At 37.7% G+C, this 24,782-nt stretch overlaps 1 protein-coding gene across 9 annotated transcripts in view; it reads left to right on the plus strand.

The window, feature by feature from the left end:
• The window catches only part of LUBEL (Linear Ubiquitin E3 ligase), a 197,029-nt gene that overhangs the window by 157,713 nt on the left and 14,534 nt on the right, over window positions 1–24,782 (plus strand). For 6 of the 9 annotated variants that reach the window (XM_072306495.1, XM_072306497.1, XM_072306496.1 and 3 more), the window contains one exon: window positions 12,719–12,887. The exons of 1 other annotated variant lie outside the window; for it this stretch is intronic. In XM_072306495.1, coding sequence (XP_072162596.1) covers window positions 12,719–12,887 — 169 coding nt within the window. Of the gene's footprint in view, window positions 1–4,893; window positions 5,063–12,718; window positions 12,888–24,782 lie in introns of all 9 variants that reach the window. 2 more of the 9 variants (XR_011900886.1, XM_072306493.1) reach the window with 2 other exon arrangements.

Raw genomic sequence — 24,782 nt, forward strand, 5'->3', positions numbered from 1 at the left:
ATAATTTTTGCTGGTATCTTTCTTTTAAATCAGAGTAACAGTGACATCGCTCATGCAATTCTAAACGCGCGGTTTATTCTTCAATTCAACATTTTTTTGGTTATGCTGTTATTTTTATATGTTTCTTTCTAGTTAAATTCTTCAGTTGTCGATGGAAAGTATCCCTGCAGCATTGCCGTGCTAAGGAAGAACGCCGGATGAACATCCGAGAGTTGCCAAATTTCCCTTGATAAAGCATGTATTTTTGAAAATATTCATGTATTTTTTTTTCTAGAAAAGTTCAGATATTTTAGATTAAATTGCGTACAAAATTGTCTAAAAATTTTGGAAAGTAATATTCGCAATTTTCCCAGTAAATTTGGTTTTTATCGGAGGAAACTTAGCAACGTCTGAAGGCTAATATGGCGTTCTTTCTTAGCACGGCAGAGCAGCTTTGCAACTTGGTGGCAAAGCTACGAGCCTCTCCCATCATGACTGTTTTGTGGTTTGAATTCTTGACAGCATGTGGGAGATAGTTTGTAGCAAAAATATCTACTTTTATTGAAGGTACATTCACACTGTTACTCTAATAGAGCGGATGATGAGCTTACTTCAAAAGGAATTTGATGAAATTTCTGGCGAGTCAGTGTTTTTGAACTTTTCCCTTATTCCTTCATTTTTCTGTCGAAGAAAAACTGCGAAGTGAAAATGGCTACCCATGTGCATTTGCGTCTATACTTCTTACAATTTCTTTATAATAGATTCTCATCAGACCGATACTTGAATATCCGAATCTGCTGAAGTGATCATATCATTGTGGTAGGTCCCAGAGTTTGACCCGATTGAGTATTTATTAAAGTTACATAGCAAAATTATATTAATGTAGAATAGTGGGAGGTAAAAATTATCCAAGTGACCCAATCAGACGCTGGCATAGTAGTGGCTTATTCAACTTTAATAATCTGGATCGTTGACCTAATAAGCTTGAATGAGCTAGCATGTTGGGCCGTTCAATTTTAATGCTCTTAATGATTCAGCTACGATAAGCCTGATCATTGGCCCAATGAGTTTGAATAAGCCGATTAATTGAATCATTCAAATTGAATGATCCTGATCATACAAGTTGAACGATCCAACAAGTCGGCACATTCAAATTGAACGATCCAACAAGTTGGCACATTCAAGTTGAATGATCCAATGGGCCAGCGTATTCAAGCGCATTGGGTCAAAGATCCGGATCGTTCGACTTGAACGATCCGGATCATTCAAGTTGAATGATCCAACGAGTCAGCGCATTCAAGCTCATTCGGGATCATTGATGCTCATTGAAGAATCATTCAAACTCATTCAGGATCATTGAAAATCGAACGATCCTGAATGAGCTTGAACGATCCATTTTTTCTCGGGTAAGTGAGAAAGATAAATTCAAAACTTGGAACGGAGTTTCCCCGTTTTTGCCTCGGACTGTATAGCAGCTAGACTGACAAGAATGTTTATTTTTCACCGGGGTTACCTATTTGATATTTAGGGCACACTTTTTTCCACAGTGAAAGTGTTATTCTACTCCAGAAATGTTAGATTGTTAAATTAAAAAATGTCAAGCAGGATGTAAATCAAAATGGGTCAGTGGTAAGGTCTTTTCTCTTAAGTACTAAGTGAGACTAGCTGCTCTGGGCGCCCTCCACAGCTAGCAATGGTGGTGCAGTAGCTTAATTGGAATCGGAGCAATACGTGTTGTCAGCAATACGCAATACTACAATTAATAAGTCAGGGTCAGTCAAGCCGCAGAGAATAAGATGCCAGGATATCAAGGAGCTGTGAAGCGGAGCAGCCGAGGGATTGCGAAGGAATGTGGTGGCGAGTGACGAACGATGCTGCGGCCCAAACCTCTTTCTTTGAGGCTGGTGGGAGGAGAGCTATACGAAAGAAAACGGAGATAGCCGAAAGAACGTAGCGGGAGGGATGGCTGAGACCGTAGAGGGGGGGGGGGGGTACCTAGGGACGGGCAAGCAGGTAGCGGCCGGACGACCGCTCGAAACAGCTGAACTTTCCTCGTCGATAAAGGTAAGACAATTTGAGAAAATCGATAAAGCAATTACTTACAGCATGCAAATCTACAGACCAGAAGCTTTCATTTAAAAAAAAAAAAAAAATCATGCAAATCGGTCCGGTGGCTCTCTCAAAGTTAATGTCCTAAAATTCGGACTTTAGTCTGAATTAATGGAAAAAAATTTGAGCCCAGCTAAACTTCACTCGTCGATAAAAGTAAGAAAATTTGAGAAAATCGAAAAAACAATCACAGCCTGCAAATCTGCAGATCAGAGGCTTTCATTTAAAACAAAAATCATGCAAATCGGTCCGGTGGTTCTCTCAAAGTTAACGTCCAAAGATTCGGACCTCCGTTTTAATACATTGGAGAAAATTTGAGAAAATTATAGGAGAAAATTCAAAAAAATCGAAAAACAAATTACAGCCTGCAAATCTACAGCTCAGGGGCTTTCATTTAAAAAAAAAAAAAAGATCAGGCAAATCGGTCCGGTGGTTCTCTCAAAGTTAACGCCCAAAGATTCGGAACTTTGCATTTTAATATATAGGATGAGCTTCGAGTAATTTTTCGATTTTTATTTTTTCACCCAAAAGTATGGAGAAAGTTGATTTAGACTTCACCAAAATCTGAATTCGTTTGAAATATTATATTTTTGGCGGTCTATTATAACTGAGCAGCAAGGGAGTCCGCATTTGCTGATAGGCTCAAGTCCAACCGAACATATGGCCTAGTTGTACGTCATCAAGATTGGCGGCCTCTGGTTGGTTGATTTTAATTTTCCCTTCGAAGTTACTCTCTTTGCTTTTTAATGGATTCTGCGTTTTTTTTTTTTTTTTTTTTTTTTTTTTTTTTTTTTTTTTTTTTTTACGAATTTAAAATCATTCTCAGATAAGCTGCAGAAATGTTGTACTCCTGATTCATTAAAGTGCCACAGAAATTTTTTGACCCTTAATCAATTTCCACCCTTTTAACAGAAAATCTTAACTCATGGCTTGATAAAGCGATATTTGGATTTTTCTTATTATGTTATACTCGCTTATGATTTTGTAATTGAACCAAGGGTACCTATATCATTTGATCAGTCTTTATTACTTACACGGAAAAAAATTAAATGTTGATTTAGCATTTACACTGTTAAAAAGATGTCCGACAAGTTTCAAATGCTGATTTTACAATACAAAAATGCTGACATAACATTTTAATATGTACGTTTTGCAGTGGGCGTAGTTCCGTTAGCATTTGTTAAAATGTAAAATCAGCATTTGAAACTTGTCGGACATATTTTTAACAGAATAAATGCTAAGTCAACATTAAATTTCTTTCCATCGTATCAACGTTCATTCTTTCGTATCAACGGTGCCCAACATTTTTTCAATTCAAACTCTTAAAACCGAATAGCAATAATCAATAGGTATTCCATAAATTCTAATGGGATCTTTACTTTTATCAGTATCAATTAATCAGCATTAAGTAATATCATCCTAATTGCATTTCATGTCGCCTAATTTCGCATCATGTTTTGTATTTTCAACAGGATTCTGGGTGACATGATGCTTAAAGACATTTTTCGAATTTACTTAAGTAGCGAGGATTATGAAAAGTAAGAAGTTTTAGTGCAAAACCCTAGTACCACAACGACTTACTATTTACGAAAACAAACAAAAAATAAAAAAAATCGTAAAATAGACCTAAAGTGAAATGCCGGTCTAGTCTTTTTCACAAGAATAATTCGTAAAGAGTAGGTACGAAGTTTTTTACGTAAAAAGTTATGCGCAAAAAAACTCGTGCTTCCTAAAACTGATTAAAATGATAAATCGTAAAGAAAAAAAATAGAATTTTTACATATTTGGATCTGTCGTCAATTGATTCATCTTGAGATCAACTTGCAAATCATTATCCAACCGTCAGCAATTGAACCAGGGACTTGCCTATCAGGAATCGAATGCGCTATCTACCGAGTCAACGGGGCTTCTGTATGAAAGGGGCGAATTTGCGCTGTATAAATGAATATTTTTATTTTTGAACATGCGTGAGAGCGAATTGCTGAACATGCTTTGAACTTGGAAAAACTGGATACGAGCAAAAAATAATATTTATCATGGATATTATACAGATGGTATACCTACTTTCAAAAGTACCTTTTGTAATAAAAACTACAAAGGTTTTTCGTGTTCGGTCACTTTAGCGAATTTTCAGTGTATTCTCCCCAATATTTTGGTGGTCCGTAACAAGAAATTTTACATAAAAAATAGATGTTCGCAGAGGTGCAAAAGAAAAATAGTGATTTTTTACGTAAAAAAGTCGGAAAAAAATTCAGTAACGACAGTTTTGTACGTAAAAAATTGTAGTTTCTTAACGACAAATATTTGTCTTCCTTGAATTTCTGTATGACCTTTTTTTCACATACAAAAACTACGATTTTTTACGGGTATAATTTTTTTTCTGAATTTTTTCCCCCTGATTTTCTGTTCGTAAAAAATCGCGAATTTTGTATGTACCTCAAGATTTCAGTTTAACCCCCTGATTTTTTTACGTCTTCAATCACAATTTTTTTTTTCGTAAAGTTCTCCGGCTCTGATTTCTACGAGTTCTTTTACGCACATCTTTCGTACACGTAAAATTTACCAGTTTTAAATTTTTTTACGGATTATATTACGATGTGTGCAATTATATGTGGGAAGGTACAATAACCTGGTTTTCTGTAAAATGAATACCTAGAGAATGAGAAAAAATTAGGCAACATGAAATGTAGTTTGGCTGCGATCCTGATCAGTGCCCGCCACATCATCATATTTAAAGCATGAGTGATGCTGTTTTGTACTATGTATTTATGTATGAAATTTTTGCCATTGATTATTCCAACACAGGAAACACTATGTAGAATATCTAAGTCTTTTGATAAGAAGAAATAAACTGGAAACAATTGATATTCTGACGATCGATGATTTTGAGACTTTATTAAAACGAGCTGGAGTTAAACTGCCTCCAAATCCATATGCGTATCCCCCTGAAAACCATTACAATGATCTGTACAAGGTATGCTGCAAATACATGCCATTGTGTATGGTATTTAAGTGTGTTCCAGGCGATTTTTTATAAAGACTCTTGTACGGTGTGCGCTGAATAATTTTTCATTTTTTTCTGTTCTTGGTGTGAATCTAAGCTTGGCAATTGTAGATATATCGATGTTCGAAAATCGTGGTTTTTAGGTTTTAAATTCAAAGAGAATCTCATTTTCACTGCTGATCCGATTCAGAATCGACAGACCTCAACTCCTTATGAGCAATCTAGGACAGCGCGATAAATTTGTGTTTTCACCAAATTGCAAAGAAGCTTACCTATGTAAATGATAATTTTTTCACAAACTCATTTTTTGCAGTTATTGAGACTCAATGAGATCCTCAAGGCAGTTTAAGTATTTGGAGTTATACTGTGGAATGTGAATTAATTATTTCACATTCCATAGTATAACAGTATAATAGGTCTGCGAGGTGTCCCAAAATAAGTGCAGTAATTACAGTTCTAAGAGAACGACGTAATGTATCAACATGCAGGTCAAACAGGTCTCTAGACGATTTATTTACAGTTCTGAAAAAATCTTTTTAAGCAGATTTGTGCAAAATTTTGCCGAGACACTACCCTCCAAAGATGCCTTTAACAAAGAAGCTCAAAAGATTTTCGTAATTTTTAAAGGCAAAAGAAGATAATTTTTTAATATAATTGGAGATAGTAAAAAACAGTGGAGTTGATAAATATGTTCCCAAGGCAACGCCGACGGTGCTCAATGTTAGATCAAGCAGGGGCTCAAAAAACGCACTGAAAAAAAAAATTGCCAAAATAGCCGTGCACGCGGGTATTTCAACTGCATGGTGTAGCAAAAAAACGAACGTGCAAACTGTGCAGGTAAAATCGCTACACCGATTTCAGCTAACTTACACACACGTGCGTAGCTGATTTCGCTAATCCAAAAAGCTAAATCTACTTCCTACCTTGGTAAAAAAAATGGCAAGTGCTCAGATCAGTAGCACTTGCCTTTGGAACAGACCTAAGCACTGATGTCAGTGCTGCCGGGCGCTGATCTGCTACGTCAGTGTTAGGTCTGTTCCAAAGGCAAGTGCCTCTGATGTAAGTGGCACTGACCTAACCGCACCGCACCGCACCGGCACTGACCGCTCCGACGTAAGCGGAGTGGAAACTCCCAGAAATACTGTAGAGGCAAAAATTTAGTTAATTACCGATCCTCCAGGTACGTTAATTCACTATTTGACGACTAGGGAGGGCTGCTGTGAGTTTTCAATCACAAGTTATGATCACAATATCTTCAGTGAACAACGCTCGTTCCCATGCGGTCTCCAATCTAAGTACTAACTAGGCCCGACGTAGCCTAACTTTGGTGATCGACCTAGCGACTGAACCACTACACTACCTGCGCGTGTAAGTGTTAGGGGCGTAATTATGCCATTTCAGGGCCCCCATTGGAGTAATTTTGCCAGCAAATGATGATTTTGTCTTTGAATTTGAATCCGATACTTAATTTTTTTAGTACCTATTCTTTTTTAATCAATCAACATGTAAGTAAATGGAGTTTTATAAGTTATGTTTCTTTGAAAAAAATTGAACGCATTAAAATTCAAAATTATAGCTGAGGATGTAAAAAAAAAATAATTAAAGTGAAATCATACAAAAAATATAAATTAGCAGATACAAAAATTAAAAGTAAAGGAGTAAAAAAGTTGGAAAAGAATTAAAAATAAATTCGGAAAATTTAAAAAAAACATTAAGACTGGAACATTTTAAAAACAGTTAAAACTGAAAAAAATTAAACCAAATTTAAAACAATTTTTTTTAAAAAAAAAACTCGTTAAAAAAATAATATGGCTTAAATAAATACATCTAAATACATATTATAGCGGTAATAATATTTTTACCGATCTCATTTTTTTGTGTTTTAATTATTTAAGTGCCACCATAAACGAAGCAGGTAAAACAAATTTATTCAAGAGTGTGGCTACCTAAACAAGTTTTCCTTCCCTCTTAGAAAATCCCCCCTCCTAAAAAATATGCCTCTCTGTAAGCTAAAGTTTGTGGTCCCCGTATCCCGAGGAAATATTCCCGTACGAAAATAAAATAGTGTGGGGGAAGGGGGAGCCATCTCTACTTTTTGGGAGTGAGTGCGGTTTGATTAAGACTGATGTCAGAGACTTATCCTCTGAAGCAAGCCCTGACCTCAGTCCCGCTTACCTCAGAGATATCTCTGCACTTAGGGAAGTCTTTCTCCCTACGTCAGTGCCTCTTACCTCAGTGCTGACTTCTTGGGTAAGTGCTTTAACACTTACGTCAGAGAAAACTGAACTGACCTCGGAGCAAATTGCACTGACCTCAGTGGAAAATTCACTGACCTAACACGTGCGTTTACGAGGGTTTTCAGTCGTTTTCCCGTTAATTTGCAGTTGTAGGTGCTCAAGTATCTTGCTGCTTTTGCAAGTTTAACACAGCTGATTTTCTCATCTTAACCACAATGCAGAGCCATAGAATAAAAAGATTAAAGATTATAAACGAAAATTAAATTCCATTATAGACGACATAATCTTTAGGGGCTAAGATCCCTCCTTTGGACACCTAAGATGCTCCCCTAGCCTCTGCGAAACTCACCGCACCCCGGACTTTCCCAAGCGGTCCCCCATCTAAGTACTACCTACGCCCAACGTTGCTTAACCTCGGTGATCGCCCAATTGCCGCGGCCGCTGCCGTGGAGCTCCAATGCCACACATGTCAAGGGAGGGTAATTTTGCTTATCGGTAGATGTGCATGAAACTTGTTGTCCGAGAGTATGTTGGCACAAGAAAAGCAAATCTTCCATTGGATTTTTGAAATTCTAAATAACTTCAACGTGGCGGCAGATAAATGGCGGAAACTTGACGTTTAAGAATGGATTCGCACGAAACTCGGCCGCCACTTTGGAAGTTTTTAGCATTTCAAAATTGTAATGCAAAATAGTCATTTTTTTTCAAGCCAGAAAGCAACAGAGGCCCGAGTTTCATGGAAATTCAACCGTAAACGCGAGGTATACCAAGTTTTCGTCATGTTTCCACGGCCAGTTTGAAGTCGATCAGAAACACAAAAATCCAATGGAAGATTCGTTTTTCTCGTGCTGAAATACACCCCCGGAATCCAAGTTGCATGCAAATCCACCAATAAGCAGCCTAAATATTCTCTCACTGTTTTAGGTCACTATTTTAAAAAGGAAAAAATCTCCCGGAAAACTAATGCCAGAATTGTTTTTCTCGTCCCAAAAAACCCCGGTTGCCAAGTTTCATCCCAACCCGTCAACAAAAACGGAGATATTTTTCCGTTATTCTGAACTTTGACCGGCCGTCATTTTGTTAAGAAAGAAGATTTTGACTTGCAGTTTGCGCAAACAAATTTCTTTTTCCTTCTTCTCCCAATTGATGTGTCACAAAGAGAGAGGGGGGGGGGGGGCTTGTCTGTTGAAAAAAAGTATGGGTCCGTAAGGGCCCGAAAATTATACGGGGCCCCGAAAGTAGCGAACATTGACTTATGAACATCCCCAAAGTCTCGTTTCAAAATATTAATAAGGTGAAGTTTTATAGCGGGTGGAAGGGACTGTTGGGACACCCTGTATATACAAGTATTTATTACTGCATAAATCATGTATTAATTTTGTATTAAATATGGTATTCACACGATACCGTATCTGACAGTATTTTGGCTACTAGGATCGTGAACGCGACTTGCTAGGTGCATTGCATTTTCAAAGCTCATTGTTACTGTGAATTATACTATCACGTTGTAGGTTTTGTATCTCCTAAAACTAGATATTTTGCAAAACGTCGTCTCTCAAACTCTACTTTGGTGAGTTTTTGATCTAGTGAGCTCAAAAAGATCTTATTGAAACCAAAATTACATTGTCTAGAGATCTGTTAAAAAAGCACGTTCATACTGTAACTGCGCGGAGTACATAGAGTCGTAATGTAAGTGGGTGAGCTGGCGCCACTTTTAAGCATTTTCCGGGTCCTGAATACCGAGACGTTTGTGTTACGTGCCGGGTCACTTTTTCGATACATGATCGATTGTTTGCGATACACGGGTACCCGGCCATCCGATGTGAACAAAGAAGATATAGGAATCACCACGTATTCCACACCGTAATTTTGAATCGAACATGTATCGAAAAAGTGACCCGAACTCGGCGCACACCGGGCTCGGAACTCGTCGAGCAGAACATGGCACCAGCTCTTCCATTTACATTACGACTCTATGTACTCTATGTATAATTGTTGCATTTACAGGGAATGCTTCCACAGTAACTTTTGTTAATTTTTAAAAAAAAAAAAACCTTGATCTTTAATTTTAGCGAGACTACGCATAATACTTTGTAGGTTTCCAGAGAGTCTTTAAAAATAATGGTGGGAGGGGGATCGAGACACCAGGTTACAGGCATACAGGGTGTACCAAAAGTCCGTCCCACCCCTGCTAACTTTTGAACAAATTGAGCTAGAGAAATGAAACTTTGGAAATGTTCCTATCTCAAAGGAGACCATCTTTTGGGAGGTCAAAATTTTGGTCCCCCCTCAGGGGGGATGCGGGGGGCCCCCAACTTTTTTCTCCAATGGCAACCCCTATCTCAAGATACCTCATTCGAAAGAACATAAAAAACTAAGAATTTTGGCGCAAACCGCAGATCAATATTTTAATTTTTGACCGAGTTATGATAGGTCAAAGGTCAAATTTGACCTATATTCAAAAAATCATAACTGCGATTCAAATTATCGTAAAGAAAAAAATAAAACGGGAAAATTTACCAAATTGTGTTCACTTTTAAGTAAAAATTAAAGAGATCACTTCGAACTAATTTTAAGGGGGGGGGGGGTTCGGACCCCTAAATACGTCAATTCAAAGGTCATTCAATTTTCCCGCGAAATAAGCCAATTTCCCCTAGATTTGCCTCCACATTATCTCAGTAAGGTCAAAATCAGTTCAACATTACGTTGGCAAGTCCCAAAATTTCGGGAAAAGTTAAAAGAAAACGAAATTTAAACGGTCAAATTTAATCACCTTAAATTTCGTTTTCTTTTAACTTTTCCCGAAATTTGGGGACTTGCCAACGTAATTTGAACTGATTTTGACCTTACTGAGATAATGTGGAGGCAAATCTAGGGGAAATTGGCTTATTTCGCGGGAAAATTGAATGACCTTTGAATTGACGTATTTGGGGGTCCGAGCCCCCCCTCAACATTAAATCGAAGTGATTTCTGCAATTTTTACTTAAAAGCGGACACAATTTGGTAAATTTTTCCGTTTTCTTTTTACTTTCTCGCTCCCATAGGGTAGAGAGGAAGTATTGTCATCCTCCAAGAAAAGAAAAAAAGTTGAAATTTCATCATTTCTAGACGTTTTAAGGTCCCAGGAGTAAAAATAACCATACTTGAAAAAATGTGTGTCCGTCCGTGTGGCGTCCCCCAAATCTGTCCACAGCGATATCTCAGAATCTATTTGTTCGATTTCATTCAAAATTGGCACAGGACACCATATCTATGGTCTCCTTATGCACGTCCAACGATTTTGAGGTACGCTGAAATTTGGGGGGGGGGGGGGCTACGCTCAATTGTCCATTTTTAGCAAAATCACACGGAAAGCTCATTTTGAGGGACTGTAAATTTTAAAAAATGCCTTTAATTCTTTAAAATTGGGCATCAAGCACATCACCTGGGTCATTAATTTAAGATCCTAAAAGATCTTTGGACTAAACTCAAAATTCAAGGGATTACGAGGCCCAAAAGTAGGGCACTTTGCTCAGCGACATTACACAAACAACTCATTTTCAAAGACTGTAAATTTGAAAAAAATGCCTTTCATTTCTTCGAAAGTTGGCATAAGAGCACCACCTGGTTCAATAATGTAAGTTCCTATGAGGTCTTTGGACTAAACTAAAAATTGAAGGGTTACGCGTCATATAGCGAGGAGAGCTCATGGACTGTAGATTTTGAAAAAAATGCCTTTAATTCTTTGAAAGTTGGCTCAAAAGCACCATCTGAGTCATTAATTTAAGTTCCTAAAGGATTCTTGGACTAATCTCATAATTGCAGAGGGGCCGATAGGAGACGCTCAATTCTCTGATAAATGAGTCGGAACGCTTCTAGATAATAGCAGCAAACGCTTTGAGTCAGGTGGAACCTAGGAATTCAAATGCATTACATAATGCATCATATACTATTTCCAAAATTACTCCGTAGGTATACACAAAGCAAAATTAGACAACTGATTAGGTACATACTCACATTACAAAGGTACTATGAATCATCAAGCTAACGCCAAGAACTGACACTTAGATCTTTATTAAAAACTAATGTTTGTTGTTAATGAATTTAGAATCCCGGCAGATTCCATCTTTTGCGGTTCCTTTTTACGAGGTACTAAGCACAAATATAATATAATAATTCGGCACAAATATGACTGATTTAATGCTTGTTAATAAAGGAGGTTATGATTGTTATAACCTGAGGTTTGTTGACGTTTGTCGACAGCAGCAAGGAGATAGCGCTCTCTATTGTTTTCGCTTTGAATTACGGGGATACGCGGTAAGGAGATGGCGCTCTTGGCGGGCGTGTGGTGAACCTTCCAGCAGGTAGATTCGCCCGCCAAATTTAAAATTTGGGAGATGCTAAGCGAAAACCGTTTAGTTTTAAGACTATTTAAACATCGAATAGTCATTCTACCCATTAAAGTAGATATTTGATGGCTTTTGACCGTGCTTAAGGAGAGATTATAATATAAAATCGTATCTGAAGTATGATGTCAATGAATCTAATGGATCCTAATGAATCGTAGAAAAGCTAAAGATTTTTACGGATCGCCGTCCTTGACAGGAGACTTTGTTAATCAATTACATATTTAATTGAAGATGCCTCATAAAATCAACAAGTCGAGTCCGAATATATGAATTCATCACATATCGCGAAGACATTTACAATAAAGTTAAGTGGTTTGAATACAAATTTCATAACTATTATCCTGCGATCAAAATTCCAATCAAACTTTATGATTTTGTAAAATTGGCAGTATTTTTCTAAATATTCCAGCAAAAGTGTCTATACCGGCGCGGAGCGCCGGCAAAAGCGAGAAAGTGTTGTGCGATTCTCGCACCATGATGGGGGCGAAGCCCCCCCCACACGCGGCGCTTGCGCCGCGCATAAATTGGCCGGAGGGCAATTTTTTTTCTTTACGATAATTTGAACCGGACCTATGATTTTTTGAAAATAGGTCAAATTTGACCTTTGACCTATCATAACTCGGTCAAAAATTAAGATATTGATCTGCGGTTGGCGCCAAAATTCTTAGTTTTTTATGCTCTTTCGAATGAGGTATCACAAGATAGGGGTTGCCATTTGAAAAAAAAGTTGGGGGCTCCCCGCGCCCCCCCTGAGGGGGACCAAAATTTTGACCCCCCCCCCCCAAAAAAAAAGATGGTCCCCTTTGATATAGGAACATTCCCAAAGTTTCATTACTCTAGCTCAATTCGTTCAAAAGTTAGCAGGGGTGGGACGGACTTTTGGTACACCCTGCATAACATTCTTCAATGTTCAAATATGATCGTGCATCAGCATCTCTTTGAATAACTCTATTCTAGTTTCATTTATCATCGACTAAACTTTGGTGCATGTGTTTGTGTAGGACTCACTACATTGAATATCTGGTGACAGTGGTCAATCGTCACAAGTTAGACCCGATCATCGTTTTCGACCTCCATGAGGTTCTACAAGAACTCAGGCGGCATGGGAAAGCATTGCCAGCTCGAGCAAGCAACACTAGTGATCAAGATTTTTTGAATCTTTGCATTAAGGTCAGAACTCATTCTATTTCCATCAGTTATTTGGTGCGCGTGACTGTTCAAATTTCCACTTTCATCCTTACTTCCCTTTTCCTAAGAAAGAATGCCAGAGGACGAGGAAAACACTGTCATCATCTGAGAATGATAATCTGTAACTAAATGGTCGCTGAGTGAATATCCTCTTGGCTATTTAACCATTATCAAGCATATTTATTGTTTACCATTGACGAAGGAAATAAGAGATGAATTCTTTAAGTTCCAAACAAGCTTAGAACAGCCGTTAAAGAACTTATGAAAAGATAATTCACGAGAATAACAATATTGCACCATGAAGTTCTGATTTACTGAATACTCAGAACAAAGAATGAGTTAATATTTGTGTTCTAAATTACACTCCTTGGCCGTATTTGAGTAGATAGAAAAAGAGAGAACCAGGCGAATTTACGCAAAGGTCACTGGATACGAACGCAACGGAGCTATGATCCACTTATTTAGACGTCATCGACTGCCTATTCCACTAGACGATATTATTTATTCATTTATTTATTTATTTTTTAAATTTTTTTTTATTTTTTATGTTTTTTAAATTTTATTTTACGAAGTTATGACGTTTTGCGGAAAATAATCATTGCGCGAACGAAACGCGAAAATATTGTCTTTCCTAGTGCAGCAATTTCTGACGTCAGAACGTCTTCACTTCATTTTCTCCACTCGTGACCGACTGCACTCCGATTGATACCCGTAAGTTTTCTAAGGAGTCAATACATCTTGAGGAAGTAAATATTTTAAAATAAGGAAGTGCTTTTAACCTCACAGTTCTATCCAATATTATAAGGAAGTGTTTTTTACACACGATTGTATTGCTATGAAGAAATCCGTTTCCAAACCACCTTAGAGGTACCTAGGGTTATCAGCGCGTTTTTTTTTTAAAGTGGTACCCCCAGTAGGCCTATTCCACTAGATGATATTATTAGTTTACATCACAAAAGATCTATGTATGTAACTATCATACAACTAATCCTTTGGACAATTTTCCAGAATGAAGTCATTCGACACGTTTTGATATTTTAGAATATTTTCTGAAAAAAAAAGAAAAAATCCGGAGCTGCTTACCATTTAAAGAGTCATTCCTTCCCGTAAGGAAGACTTATACATTGTAAGATAGTAATATCGCATCTTACCCAAGGACACCCACTACACACCCTTTGATTTCCGCTTTTTACTTTGTAAGCCCCCTCTATCCACAGACAAAACTACTCTCCTGAACTAAAGATCCTGAGCCGCACACTGTATGTCCCTCAGTCTACGGCAGGGTTCACATCCAATAAACAGCTAATGAAACTGTAAATCACACGATATTTAATTACACCTACGAAAAAAGACATAAGTCACGAACGTACATCAAAGGAAAAAGCTTAAATACGTCACGCTGAACCTACAAATGACGTCAATTCTATATTTTCATAGGAAAAGAAGGAGCGGTGCTAATTTTTGTAGAGACCAAAAGTGTTGTTTTAGGGGCAAACGGTTGAGGCAAAAGGGCTTAGGAGGTGCTAAAGTACTTTTTTGGATGCAAGGGGCCCCTCTCCCCCCAATTTTGAGTGTTATTTAACTTTTGAGAATCCACAAAATTTTGAAATTGGACCCATGTGCGCTGACGTCCATCCCGTACACGGGTAATAAGGTTCTGGAGAAAAGTGGATAAAAGTAGCTTGAGCAGGTAATTTGAATTGTTATCGAAGCAGAAGACTTATAAATGGAGAAAAGACAAGGAAAGGCAAGTAAAGAGCAGGAGGTGGTGGAATTGGAGGAAATTCGAACGGTGATCAAGGTTAAATAAAACCACGAATCGAACTGAAATTCACTCTTAACCATACGAATACATTATTTTGACATAATTCGCGTTACCTTTTACTCTTAAGGAAGTGAACATTTAATATCCTTACCATGAGGATGTGCCATGTTTACTCACCCAATAATTAATTCTACTTTGACTGTTAAGGAAGTGTAATTTTTCATAATACCACGAGAAAGGTATCACCACAAAAATAGGGCAGCCTGTGCGTTTTTTGAAGTGGTGCCCCCCTTCCCCCCCCCCCCCCGAGGCTTATTCTATGTTCTCCCAATCCACACAATGCTTGAATTTTTCAATGAACCCCTTGCTCTTTTTCTGATAACGAAAATACCCTACGAGCACCATAAATGACGTATGAAGACAGCCAATCACTTGTTCTTTATTGTTCGTAGGTGTAATTAAATATCGTGTGATTTACAGTTTCATTAGCTGTTTATTGGATGTGAACCCTGCCGTAGACTGAGGGACATACAGTGTGCGGCTCAGGATCTTTAGTTCAGGAGAGTAGTTTTGTCTGTGGATAGAGGGGGCTTACAAAGTAAAAAGCGGAAATCAAAGGGTGTGTAGTGGGTGTCCTTGGGTAAGATGCGATATTACTATCTTACAATGTATAAGTCTTCCTTACGGGAAGGAATGACTCTTTAAATGGTAAGCAGCTCCGGATTTTTTCTTTTTTTTTCAGAAAATATTCTAAAATATCAAAACGTGTCGAATGACTTCATTCTGGAAAATTGTCCAAAGGATTAGTTGTATGATAGTTACATACATAGATCTTTTGTGATGTAAACTAATAATATCATCTAGTGGAATAGGCCTACTGGGGGTACCACTTTAAAAAAAAAACGCGCTGATAACCCTAGGTACCTCTAAGGTGGTTTGGAAACGGATTTCTTCATAGCAATACAATCGTGTGTAAAAAACACTTCCTTATAATATTGGATAGAACTGTGAGGTTAAAAGCACTTCCTTATTTTAAAATATTTACTTCCTCAAGATGTATTGACTCCTTAGAAAACTTACGGGTATCAATCGGAGTGCAGTCGGTCACGAGTGGAGAAAATGAAGTGAAGACGTTCTGACGTCAGAAATTGCTGCACTAGGAAAGACAATATTTTCGCGTTTCGTTCGCGCAATGATTATTTTCCGCAAAACGTCATAACTTCGTAAAATAAAATTTAAAAAACATAAAAAATAAAAAAAAATTTAAAAAATAAATAAATAAATGAATAAATAATATCGTCTAGTGGAATAGGCAGTCGATGACGTCTAAATAAGTGGATCATAGCTCCGTTGCGTTCGTATCCAGTGACCTTTGCGTAAATTCGCCTGGTTCTCTCTTTTTCTATCTACTTATTTGCGACTAAGAGGCATAAAAAATAAAAAGTTCATCTACCCAGACCCTCCCAAAAATTTCCCATGGGGATTTCACCCAGGCGGTTTTGGGCAGGGGAATAATTCCCCTGGGAAGTGGCTACCCTGGGAAGCTCCCTATTCAATGCTCAAAATGCCGTCACTACTAGCAGAGCCATAGAAAAAAAAAGATTAAGGATTATACACGAACATTAATTTGTTCTACCGCTTCGGGCTGCAAATCTCCGCACAGCGGTCATTCCCTAGCGGTCCCCCATCTAAGTACTAACCACGCCCGACGTTTCTTAACCCCTATGATCTCCCGAGTGCCGCTGCCGTGGAGCTCCGGAGGCTCTCGTGCTAATCGAGGGTAATTTAGCAACCATAAATGCCCTCCTCCCTCCCCCCCCCCCCCGTGCTGATTGCATGATGGAAAGCAACGAAATTCTTGGAAGTTTCTACATTATGCAGTTTCAAAGAAACAAAAATAATAGAAAAGTAGATTAATTTTCGGAAAGAAAGAAGTTAATAACACATGAATCCAATTAAAAAAAATCAAGTTATTAAAATGTTAATAATATAAAATAAAATATGAATAACTGTACATTTGATGAACAAAACACACACATAAACAAAATGAAATGGAATATATTAAAATAAAATAGATTAACTTAAATAAATAAATAAATAAATGAATTAAACTATATTAAAATAAATAATATATAATATATTCCAATAAATAAATAAATAAAATAAAATATAATAAAATGAATAAAGTATAATATATTGAAATAAATAGATAAACAAACTGAAACATAATAAAATAAATTAAAATCAATAGAAAATAAAATATATTGAAATAAATGTACTATCACAAATTAAAATAAATAAATAAAATAAAATAAAATTGATTAAAAAATAAATCGAATAAAATAAAATGAAACATATTTTAAAAAATAAATAAAATAACAGAAGATTTTAAAAAATGAATAAAATAAAAAGTCTACCGGGAAGCCGGAAGTTCCCCCGACGTAGCCCTAAAGCTGCGGGACGCGTGGGGACGCATTGGTTCATTTGCCTTTTCTTGCCTTACCGTGAGTTATGAATTTTTTTGTGACGCAAGATCGAGGATTTTATGCTAATTTCTTATATTAGATCACTCACGTGCCAGGCATTGGTGATTCTTGCATGTTGACATCAATGCTCTTTCTCATTGTAAATACACTAACGAAAATCGATTCTAGGTTAGGATTTTCGATATATATCGATTCTATCGTAGATGTGTTCATATGGATGAAAGACAGTGTTGCCAAATTGCAAGCATGTCGTATAATGGCGCTATCCTACGCTAATCTACTTATATTGTTATTATAGATGTCCATACAATTGCTGCCCGACTTCTGGGGTTAAATTATGACTGATTCTGAATAAAATTTTCTAATTCAAGGTTTTATTCCGGCTTTGCCTCTCTATCTTCTAATTTCTGGCAAAAGAAGTGCATTCTTCAAAAAAATATTTTCATTGGTTCCGCCAAAAAATACGCGACAAGCAGACGACTCCTGAATTTTCTGGACATGTCTGGAGGGTTCAAATGGTCAATTTTGTGTAAGAACACACTCCGAAATTTTAGAATTTCTTTGGTCTACTCGCAATTTTTCGCAATTTTCGGAGCAATGAGTATTTTCGTTGGGCGAGATGAGATTCAATACTATAATTACGCTGAAAAATACGCGACATGCAGACGACTCCTGAATTTTCTGGACATGTCTGTAGGGTTCAAATTGTCAATTTTAAGTAAAAGCATACTCAGAAATTTGAGAATTTCTTTGGTTCGCTTGCAGTTTTCTGGGCTATGAATATTTTCGTTGGGCGAGATGAGATGCAATGCTAATTCTGCTGAAAAATACGCGACATATATTCTCATATATTACCCAGAGATAAATCATCATTTTTCAAATTTTTTAAATTTTAAACTGAAAAATGTTGAACAAAGAAAGCAAAACTGTAATTTACTCACTAAAATAACCCTCAGAAACCAATTTCTTCTCACAAAACAATCTCGGGTACCTCTGCGGAGGGATGGAATTGAAGATCAGAGGGCCGCAGGGTCAGATTTATAAAATAAATTACGTTATAAAATAAGTTTCGTAATTTTCTTTGAGGCCTCGAAGGAGCACGCGGGATCCCGTGTGTATTCCCATGGGAAATTTTTAGCTGGAGCAGCATCCTAGGACGTAAAGTTTACGCCCTGACAGGCGTAAACGCAACAATCTTAGAGATTGTGCAGTCAACGTTCCAAGAATATGTTCGATTAGCATCTCAGGACGTAAAATTTACGACCTGGAAGGACTGAACTTAACAATCTGAGAGATTATGCAATCAACGTTCCAAGAATAATGTTAGGCTAGCATCTATGATTGTTAAGTCAATATCCTTTGTGGGATGTAAAATTTACACCCTCTGAGACCGTTAATGCCACTATTAAAGCGTGCTACCGTAACAACCACAGTCGTTGAGGCAACAACTAGACCGGACGTATTTTTAACAAACTTTATCAATGTTAATGTAGCACCTTCATTTTTTTCGATGTAGTTTTTTTATTCTTCCGGAAAATCGTGTTTTCCGAGGTACGCACTTCCGCACTTTCACCATTGATAAGGTTCCTATTAAGGTTCCAGTCATAATTCTTTCATTTCAGGGATTGAGGATTTTATTTCTTTCATCTATTTTTTTGCAATGTGTCCCATTGGATACATGAACATCATCAGGAATTAACTTCCAAATTCTCTCACGAAGAACATAGTGCGAAGTTAAAACATCCGATATCTTATTTATTGTGCCTCATTTATCTATGGAACGTTCCTGTTAAACTAAGATCGTTTTGAAATCCGAAATTATGAGGATTTTTACATTAATTGGAGATTTTTTTTTGGGGGGGGGGGGATTTTGGAAAAGCGATTATAGTTCTTTCAATTTATGTATTTAAACCTCCCCCCTTTTTTTTCTATGCAACGAGCCATTTTAAACATTTTATAACTCACATCCATCTCTTGTAAGGACATAAAGTTTCCTTCTCGTGTCCTTTATAAACGTAGAATCATTTCCCACCCAGAAGCTCCATTTCCAACTTTCCTCTTATTATTCAAAAACCATTCTTTCAAATCGGTGCAAAAATGTATTTTCTGGTCATTTGGACTTCATTTTGCAATCAGGAACTACCATCCCTGTCTCATTCGTAAAAACACTTATGTGCATAGAGAAACTAATGCTACATACGTTGTTTTTAATCTACACCAGAAAAAGTCGTTCCTTATTGCAGATTGTAGTCCAGTTGTTTAGCAGAATATAATATTAAAAATGAAGAAAAGTTGCTGTAGTGTTTTCATCCAGCACACACATAATAATTCTAAGTAGACGATAACTGTCAACCTGGACTTGAGGGTTCGACCGTGGAAGAATGGATAGTTGCTTGTCTCGTGGCGGTCAGTGCTTTCCTTCAAATTGTCTGTACTCATACACCTCTTTTTCCCGCTATGCAACGAAAAAAACGCTTCGCTCCAGATAGGTGACACCCGTGACATTTATAACGCTGCAGTGTCTAAAAGTGACCTTGGTTTCTCCCTTAACCGATCCATTTTCTTGGAAATTGAGATTTTTCCAAAAACGGGCTTTTCCGAGGAAAATAAAATTTTCCAGAAACTTGGTTTATAATATAGAGAGAACCCAAAGTCGTTATCGATTCACAGCCAAAAATATGTACCTGTAAATTGTGTACTGCATGCCTAACAAATTGCTTCGTTGTTTCTGATGACAATGTTTTTCTCGTCAAATAACAAATAGAAGATCGGCCTATCTAGGTAGGTACTACAATTAATGTCAAATTGATTCGTTTGTTTTGCATTTAAAAGAACGGAAGAGTTATCTAACCCAGCGCCTGGATTGTTAAATCGCTGTATCAAAGGACCCTCATCAATATACACCGTCGCCGGGATAGGGTTCATCGATTAGGTCAATCTTGTTCCCATTCATTCTTAAATTATTTTCTGGAAAATGGCTATCATGCGAGGGGAGGGGGGGGGGGGTAAAAATTGAGATCTTCTTCGTTTTAATAACAAACAATTGTTGCAATCGAAACATCACGTGATTCTAGGTGGCGCACTACCATCAAATATAATGTGCTTATAAATGTTTTACTAAGACTACCCCAATGACGATGACTGATTTTTTACTTTTTTTTTTTTTTTTTTTTTTTTTTTTTTTTTAAATTAAAAAACCCTAAAGGTCAAACTGACAAAACATAGGAGCTTTAAGGTATCATTTTTTCATTCCAATATACACTTTTTAACTTTATTCTTTACTTCTGACAATCGAGGAAGATTTATTTTTATTTTCCGTTATAAAGGAGAAATTAATAAAGTTGCCTCTAGTAACTTGGGTGTATTTTTACTAAACAAAACTATGTGCCATGTGATATGCCAGGAATCTATGGGGTGTGCTCGTTAGTTCTCGGATGGTAGAATAGATGGAAATTACAAAGGGCCACTGACGTGAGAGGCGACGATCGCGCTCCGCGCGAGTTTTAACTCATGAGCCCTGTCCACAACTAGTCCAGGAATTATAGTTAAAATAGAAAAAAAAAATTATACAGGGTGTATGTGCCCAAGTTTTTCATTGGGGTGTCAGGGACTCCCAGCAAAAAGTCCTCAAGAATCCCCTATACGCTCGACCCCCCCCCCCCCCCCAAAAAAAAACCCAAATGAAGTTCCAAGGTCAATAATATTTTTCACATTTACGGAACACGTACATCATCTTAGTTGCCCATGTCAATATTTTTTTGTTCAAATTGAGGAGCTTCCTGGAAAAAGGGTCCACATTCAAAAATCGCGTTTGTAGAAAAACGTATATGAAGTTTTCATCATTTGGTACTTTATTTCCACTGATTATGACGTACATCATAACTTGGACCCCTATACAGGGTTATCCAAAAGTCACTGACCACCCCTGTAACTTTTTTCCAAATTGAGATAGAAGTTTGAAACTTTGGGGTTGTTCCTCGGTCTAACGTAGCAACTTTTTGGTCCCCCCAAAATTTTGGGGGGCGGCCCCCTTAAGGGGGGTGGGGGATAACTTTTTTTTTCAAGTGGCAACCCCCCGTTTGTGATACCTCATTCGAAAGGTAATAAAAAAAGAAAATTTTTGGCGCAAACCGCAGGTTAAAATGTTCATTTTTGACAAAATGGCGGCCGGTCAAAGTTCAAAATGGCGGAAATTTGGCATCTCCGTTGTTTATTGACGGATTGGTGTGAAACTCGGAATTCTAGGGTTTTTCGAGATGAGAAAAACGATTCTGGCATTGGTTTTCCCGAAAAGTCAGTCCTTTTCAAAATGACGGCGGTCAAAATTGCGGCCTAGAGCGGGAAGTGGATATTTAGGCTGCATATCGTTGGATTTGCATGAAACTTGGTATTTGGGGGTATTTCGGCACGAGACGAACGAATCTTTCATTGGATATATGCAATTTTGACAAATTCCAAAATGGCGGCGGAAAAATTGCGGGAAATCAGTTTTACGGCTGTTTACAGTTGGATTAGCATGAAATTATTTGATAATTCAAGAATCTACTGAAAGATTCCTTTTTAACCAGCCAAAACCCGCCAGGATATCGAGTTTCATGCAAATCCATCGGTAAACAGCCGTAAAACTGATTGTCTGCAATTTTTCCGCCGCCATTTTGGAATTTGTCAAAATTTCAGATATCCAATGAAAGATTCGTTCGTCTTGTGCCGAAATTCCCCCAGATACCAAGTTTCATGCAAATCCAACGATATGCAGCCTAAATATCCACTTCCCGCTCTAGGCCTCCATTTTGAAAAGGACTGACTTTTCTGGAAAACCAATGCCAGAATCGTTTTTCTCATCTCGAAAAACCCTAGGATTCCGAGTTTCACACCAATCCGTCAATAAACAACGGAGATGCCAAATTTCCGCCATTTTGAACTTTGACCAGCCGCCATTTTGTCAAAAATGAACATTTTAACCTGCGGTTTGCGCCAAAAATTTTCTTTTTTATTATCTTTCGAATGAGATATCACAAAGGGGGGGTTACCGTTTGAAAAAATAAAGTTAGCCCCCGCCCCCCAAAATTTTGGGGGGCGTTACCAAAAAAAAAAGTTGCCACCTTAGACCGCGGAACATTCCCAAAGTTTCAAACTTTTATCTGAATTTGGAAAAAAGTTACAGGGGTGGTCAGTGACTTTTGGATAACCCTGTATTTAAGTTTATACACCCTATAATGAAAAAGGTGACCGTTGGCAAAGTTAACACTTTTTACAGTGTTTCAGGTAGAATTTTTTTCAAATTTCCTTTTCTTGGCCCTTCTTCCAAAAGTTGACCGGTGGTTATGGTAAGTGGTTGATATAAGTAATCTATACTTTTGAGACGTGAACGGAGTCTCTGAACAAAATAAAGTTTATTATTTTTCTCTGTATTAAAACAAATATCTAAATGAAATCTTCCTCTGTTGTTAAAAGTGTTCTAAAACCTCTGTGCTCTGTTTATACATACAGTAGGATACTAAGAATCTATTTCTGGCATTTAAGTGGATGTATTCCTACCAAACAGGACCGTGTGCGGGTGAGAAGAGATACGGTTTGCTCGTGGTGCGCTGGATAAGAGATAATATCAAAAAGTGCGTGAATCCTTTGGCGAAATGAAAAGCGGGATTTTAAATGCACCAAACGGAACTATGTGCCAACTGTATGCAAAACTCATGAGCCGCGAGTATGACACAAGAGCGTTTAGTCCAGGAATATTAGATAAAAAATCGGCGAATAGAAAAAAAAAATCATATATAAGGTTTTATGTGCCAAAGTTGTTCACTGGGGTGTCAGGGACTCCCAGCAAAAAGTCCCCAAGAATCCCCTGCACGCTCGACCCCCCCCTTCCCCCTAAAACCCCCCCAAAATCGACCTTTCTTCGGTTTTTCGTAGTAACTCAAAAAGAATTGGTTTTAACGGAAAATAAGTCATAAACGAAATCAGAGTTCATAAAATTTCAAATGAAAATGACTAGTATGAATTTTCGTGTAAAACGATTTGGAAACCCTCAAAATGGCCACTGAAAAAACGGGCATTTACGGAAATTTCAGATTTTTCCCGAAATTGCCCATTTTTGTTTAAAACGGCTGCTTTTACGTAAAAATCAATGGCGGATTCTGAAAGGTCGTTGGATTTCACAGTAGCAATGAATAACATCGAGCATTTTAGACTCACGGTCGATCAACGGAAATACGATTTATCGATGCTCTTCCGCCCGGGCCTAACAAATCAAGTGCCAAGTGTTGGGTAGTTACTCATTTAAGTTTACGGTTCTGCAGGAGCAAGGAAGCGTTCAATTATCTCGTAATTCATCTGAAGAGGGAGGAAAGTGGGGATTCTTCCATCCAGAACACAGAAATTGTGCATTGTGAGTTGGGGCCGGGGGTCGGGTCTGAAAAGTAGAAAATATAGCATTACTTTATTATTGAATGGTCCTTTATATTTTTCACTTCGGATTCTGAAAGGTCGTTGGATTTCACAGTAGAAATGAATAACATCGATCATTTTAGACTCACTGTCGATCAACGGAAATACGATATATCGAAGCTCTCCCTCCTGGGCCTAACAAATCAAGTGCTGGGTAGTGAAACATTTTCGGCCGGGGTTCTAATGACACTAAAATCATACTTTTTCACTCGGGAGTCGTTTGTATTAGCCTTTATACCCTCTTAAGACCATCATCATGGGATGGGGGAGTGTAGGGATGGGGGGGGGGGGTACCCATTACCTTTCCTCCGACTAGCCGCGCAACGGTATAACATTAAGGGACGATAGGCATGGTTCAAGCCCGCGAAGAAGAGAAATTCTATTATTTGGTGCTAAAGAGGAAAAGAAAGAGAGAAAAAAAATGCCACGTTGAAAGTTGCTGTCATAAAACGAATAATTTATGTCGTTACGAAATTCAAATCGAAGTTTCGAACGGCGGGTTATGACGGGAAGGGGAGGACGGTGGTTTAAGGATGCTAAAGAGTGAGGGGACATACGTCAGTGCTCTAACTGACATGTAAATTCTGCATTTGTCCTCTAAGATGATATTCTCTCAACAACCATCGCCCCCCTCCCTTCCAGCCACCTTTACTGGAGTTGGAGGTATCGAAGCGAAAAAGGAAACATTTAAAAATGTATTTTTGCTTTATTAGAGACTAATCGAACTGAAAAATATAAAGGACCATTCAATAATAAAGTAATGCTATATTTTCTACTTTTCAGACCCGACCCCCGGCCCCAACTCACAATGCACAATTTCTGTGTTCTGGATGGAAGAATCCCCACTTTCCTCCCTCTTCAGATGAATTACGAGATAATTGAACGCTTCCTTGCTCCTGCAGAACCGTAAACTTAAATGAGTAACTACCCAACACTTGGCACTTGATTTGTTAGGCCCGGGCGGAAGAGCATCGATAAATCGTATTTCCGTTGATCGACCGTGAGTCTAAAATGCTCGATGTTATTCATTGCTACTGTGAAATCCAACGACCTTTCAGAATCCGCCATTGATTTTTACGTAAAAGCAGCCGTTTTAAACAAAAATGGGCAATTTCGGGAAAAATCTGAAATTTCCGTAAATGCCCGTTTTTTCAGTGGCCATTTTGAGGGTTTCCAAAT

The sequence above is a fragment of the Bemisia tabaci genome, chromosome 1, assembly GCF_918797505.1.
Source record: "Bemisia tabaci chromosome 1, PGI_BMITA_v3".
In the NCBI taxonomy this organism is placed as follows: Eukaryota; Metazoa; Arthropoda; class Insecta; order Hemiptera; family Aleyrodidae; genus Bemisia; species Bemisia tabaci.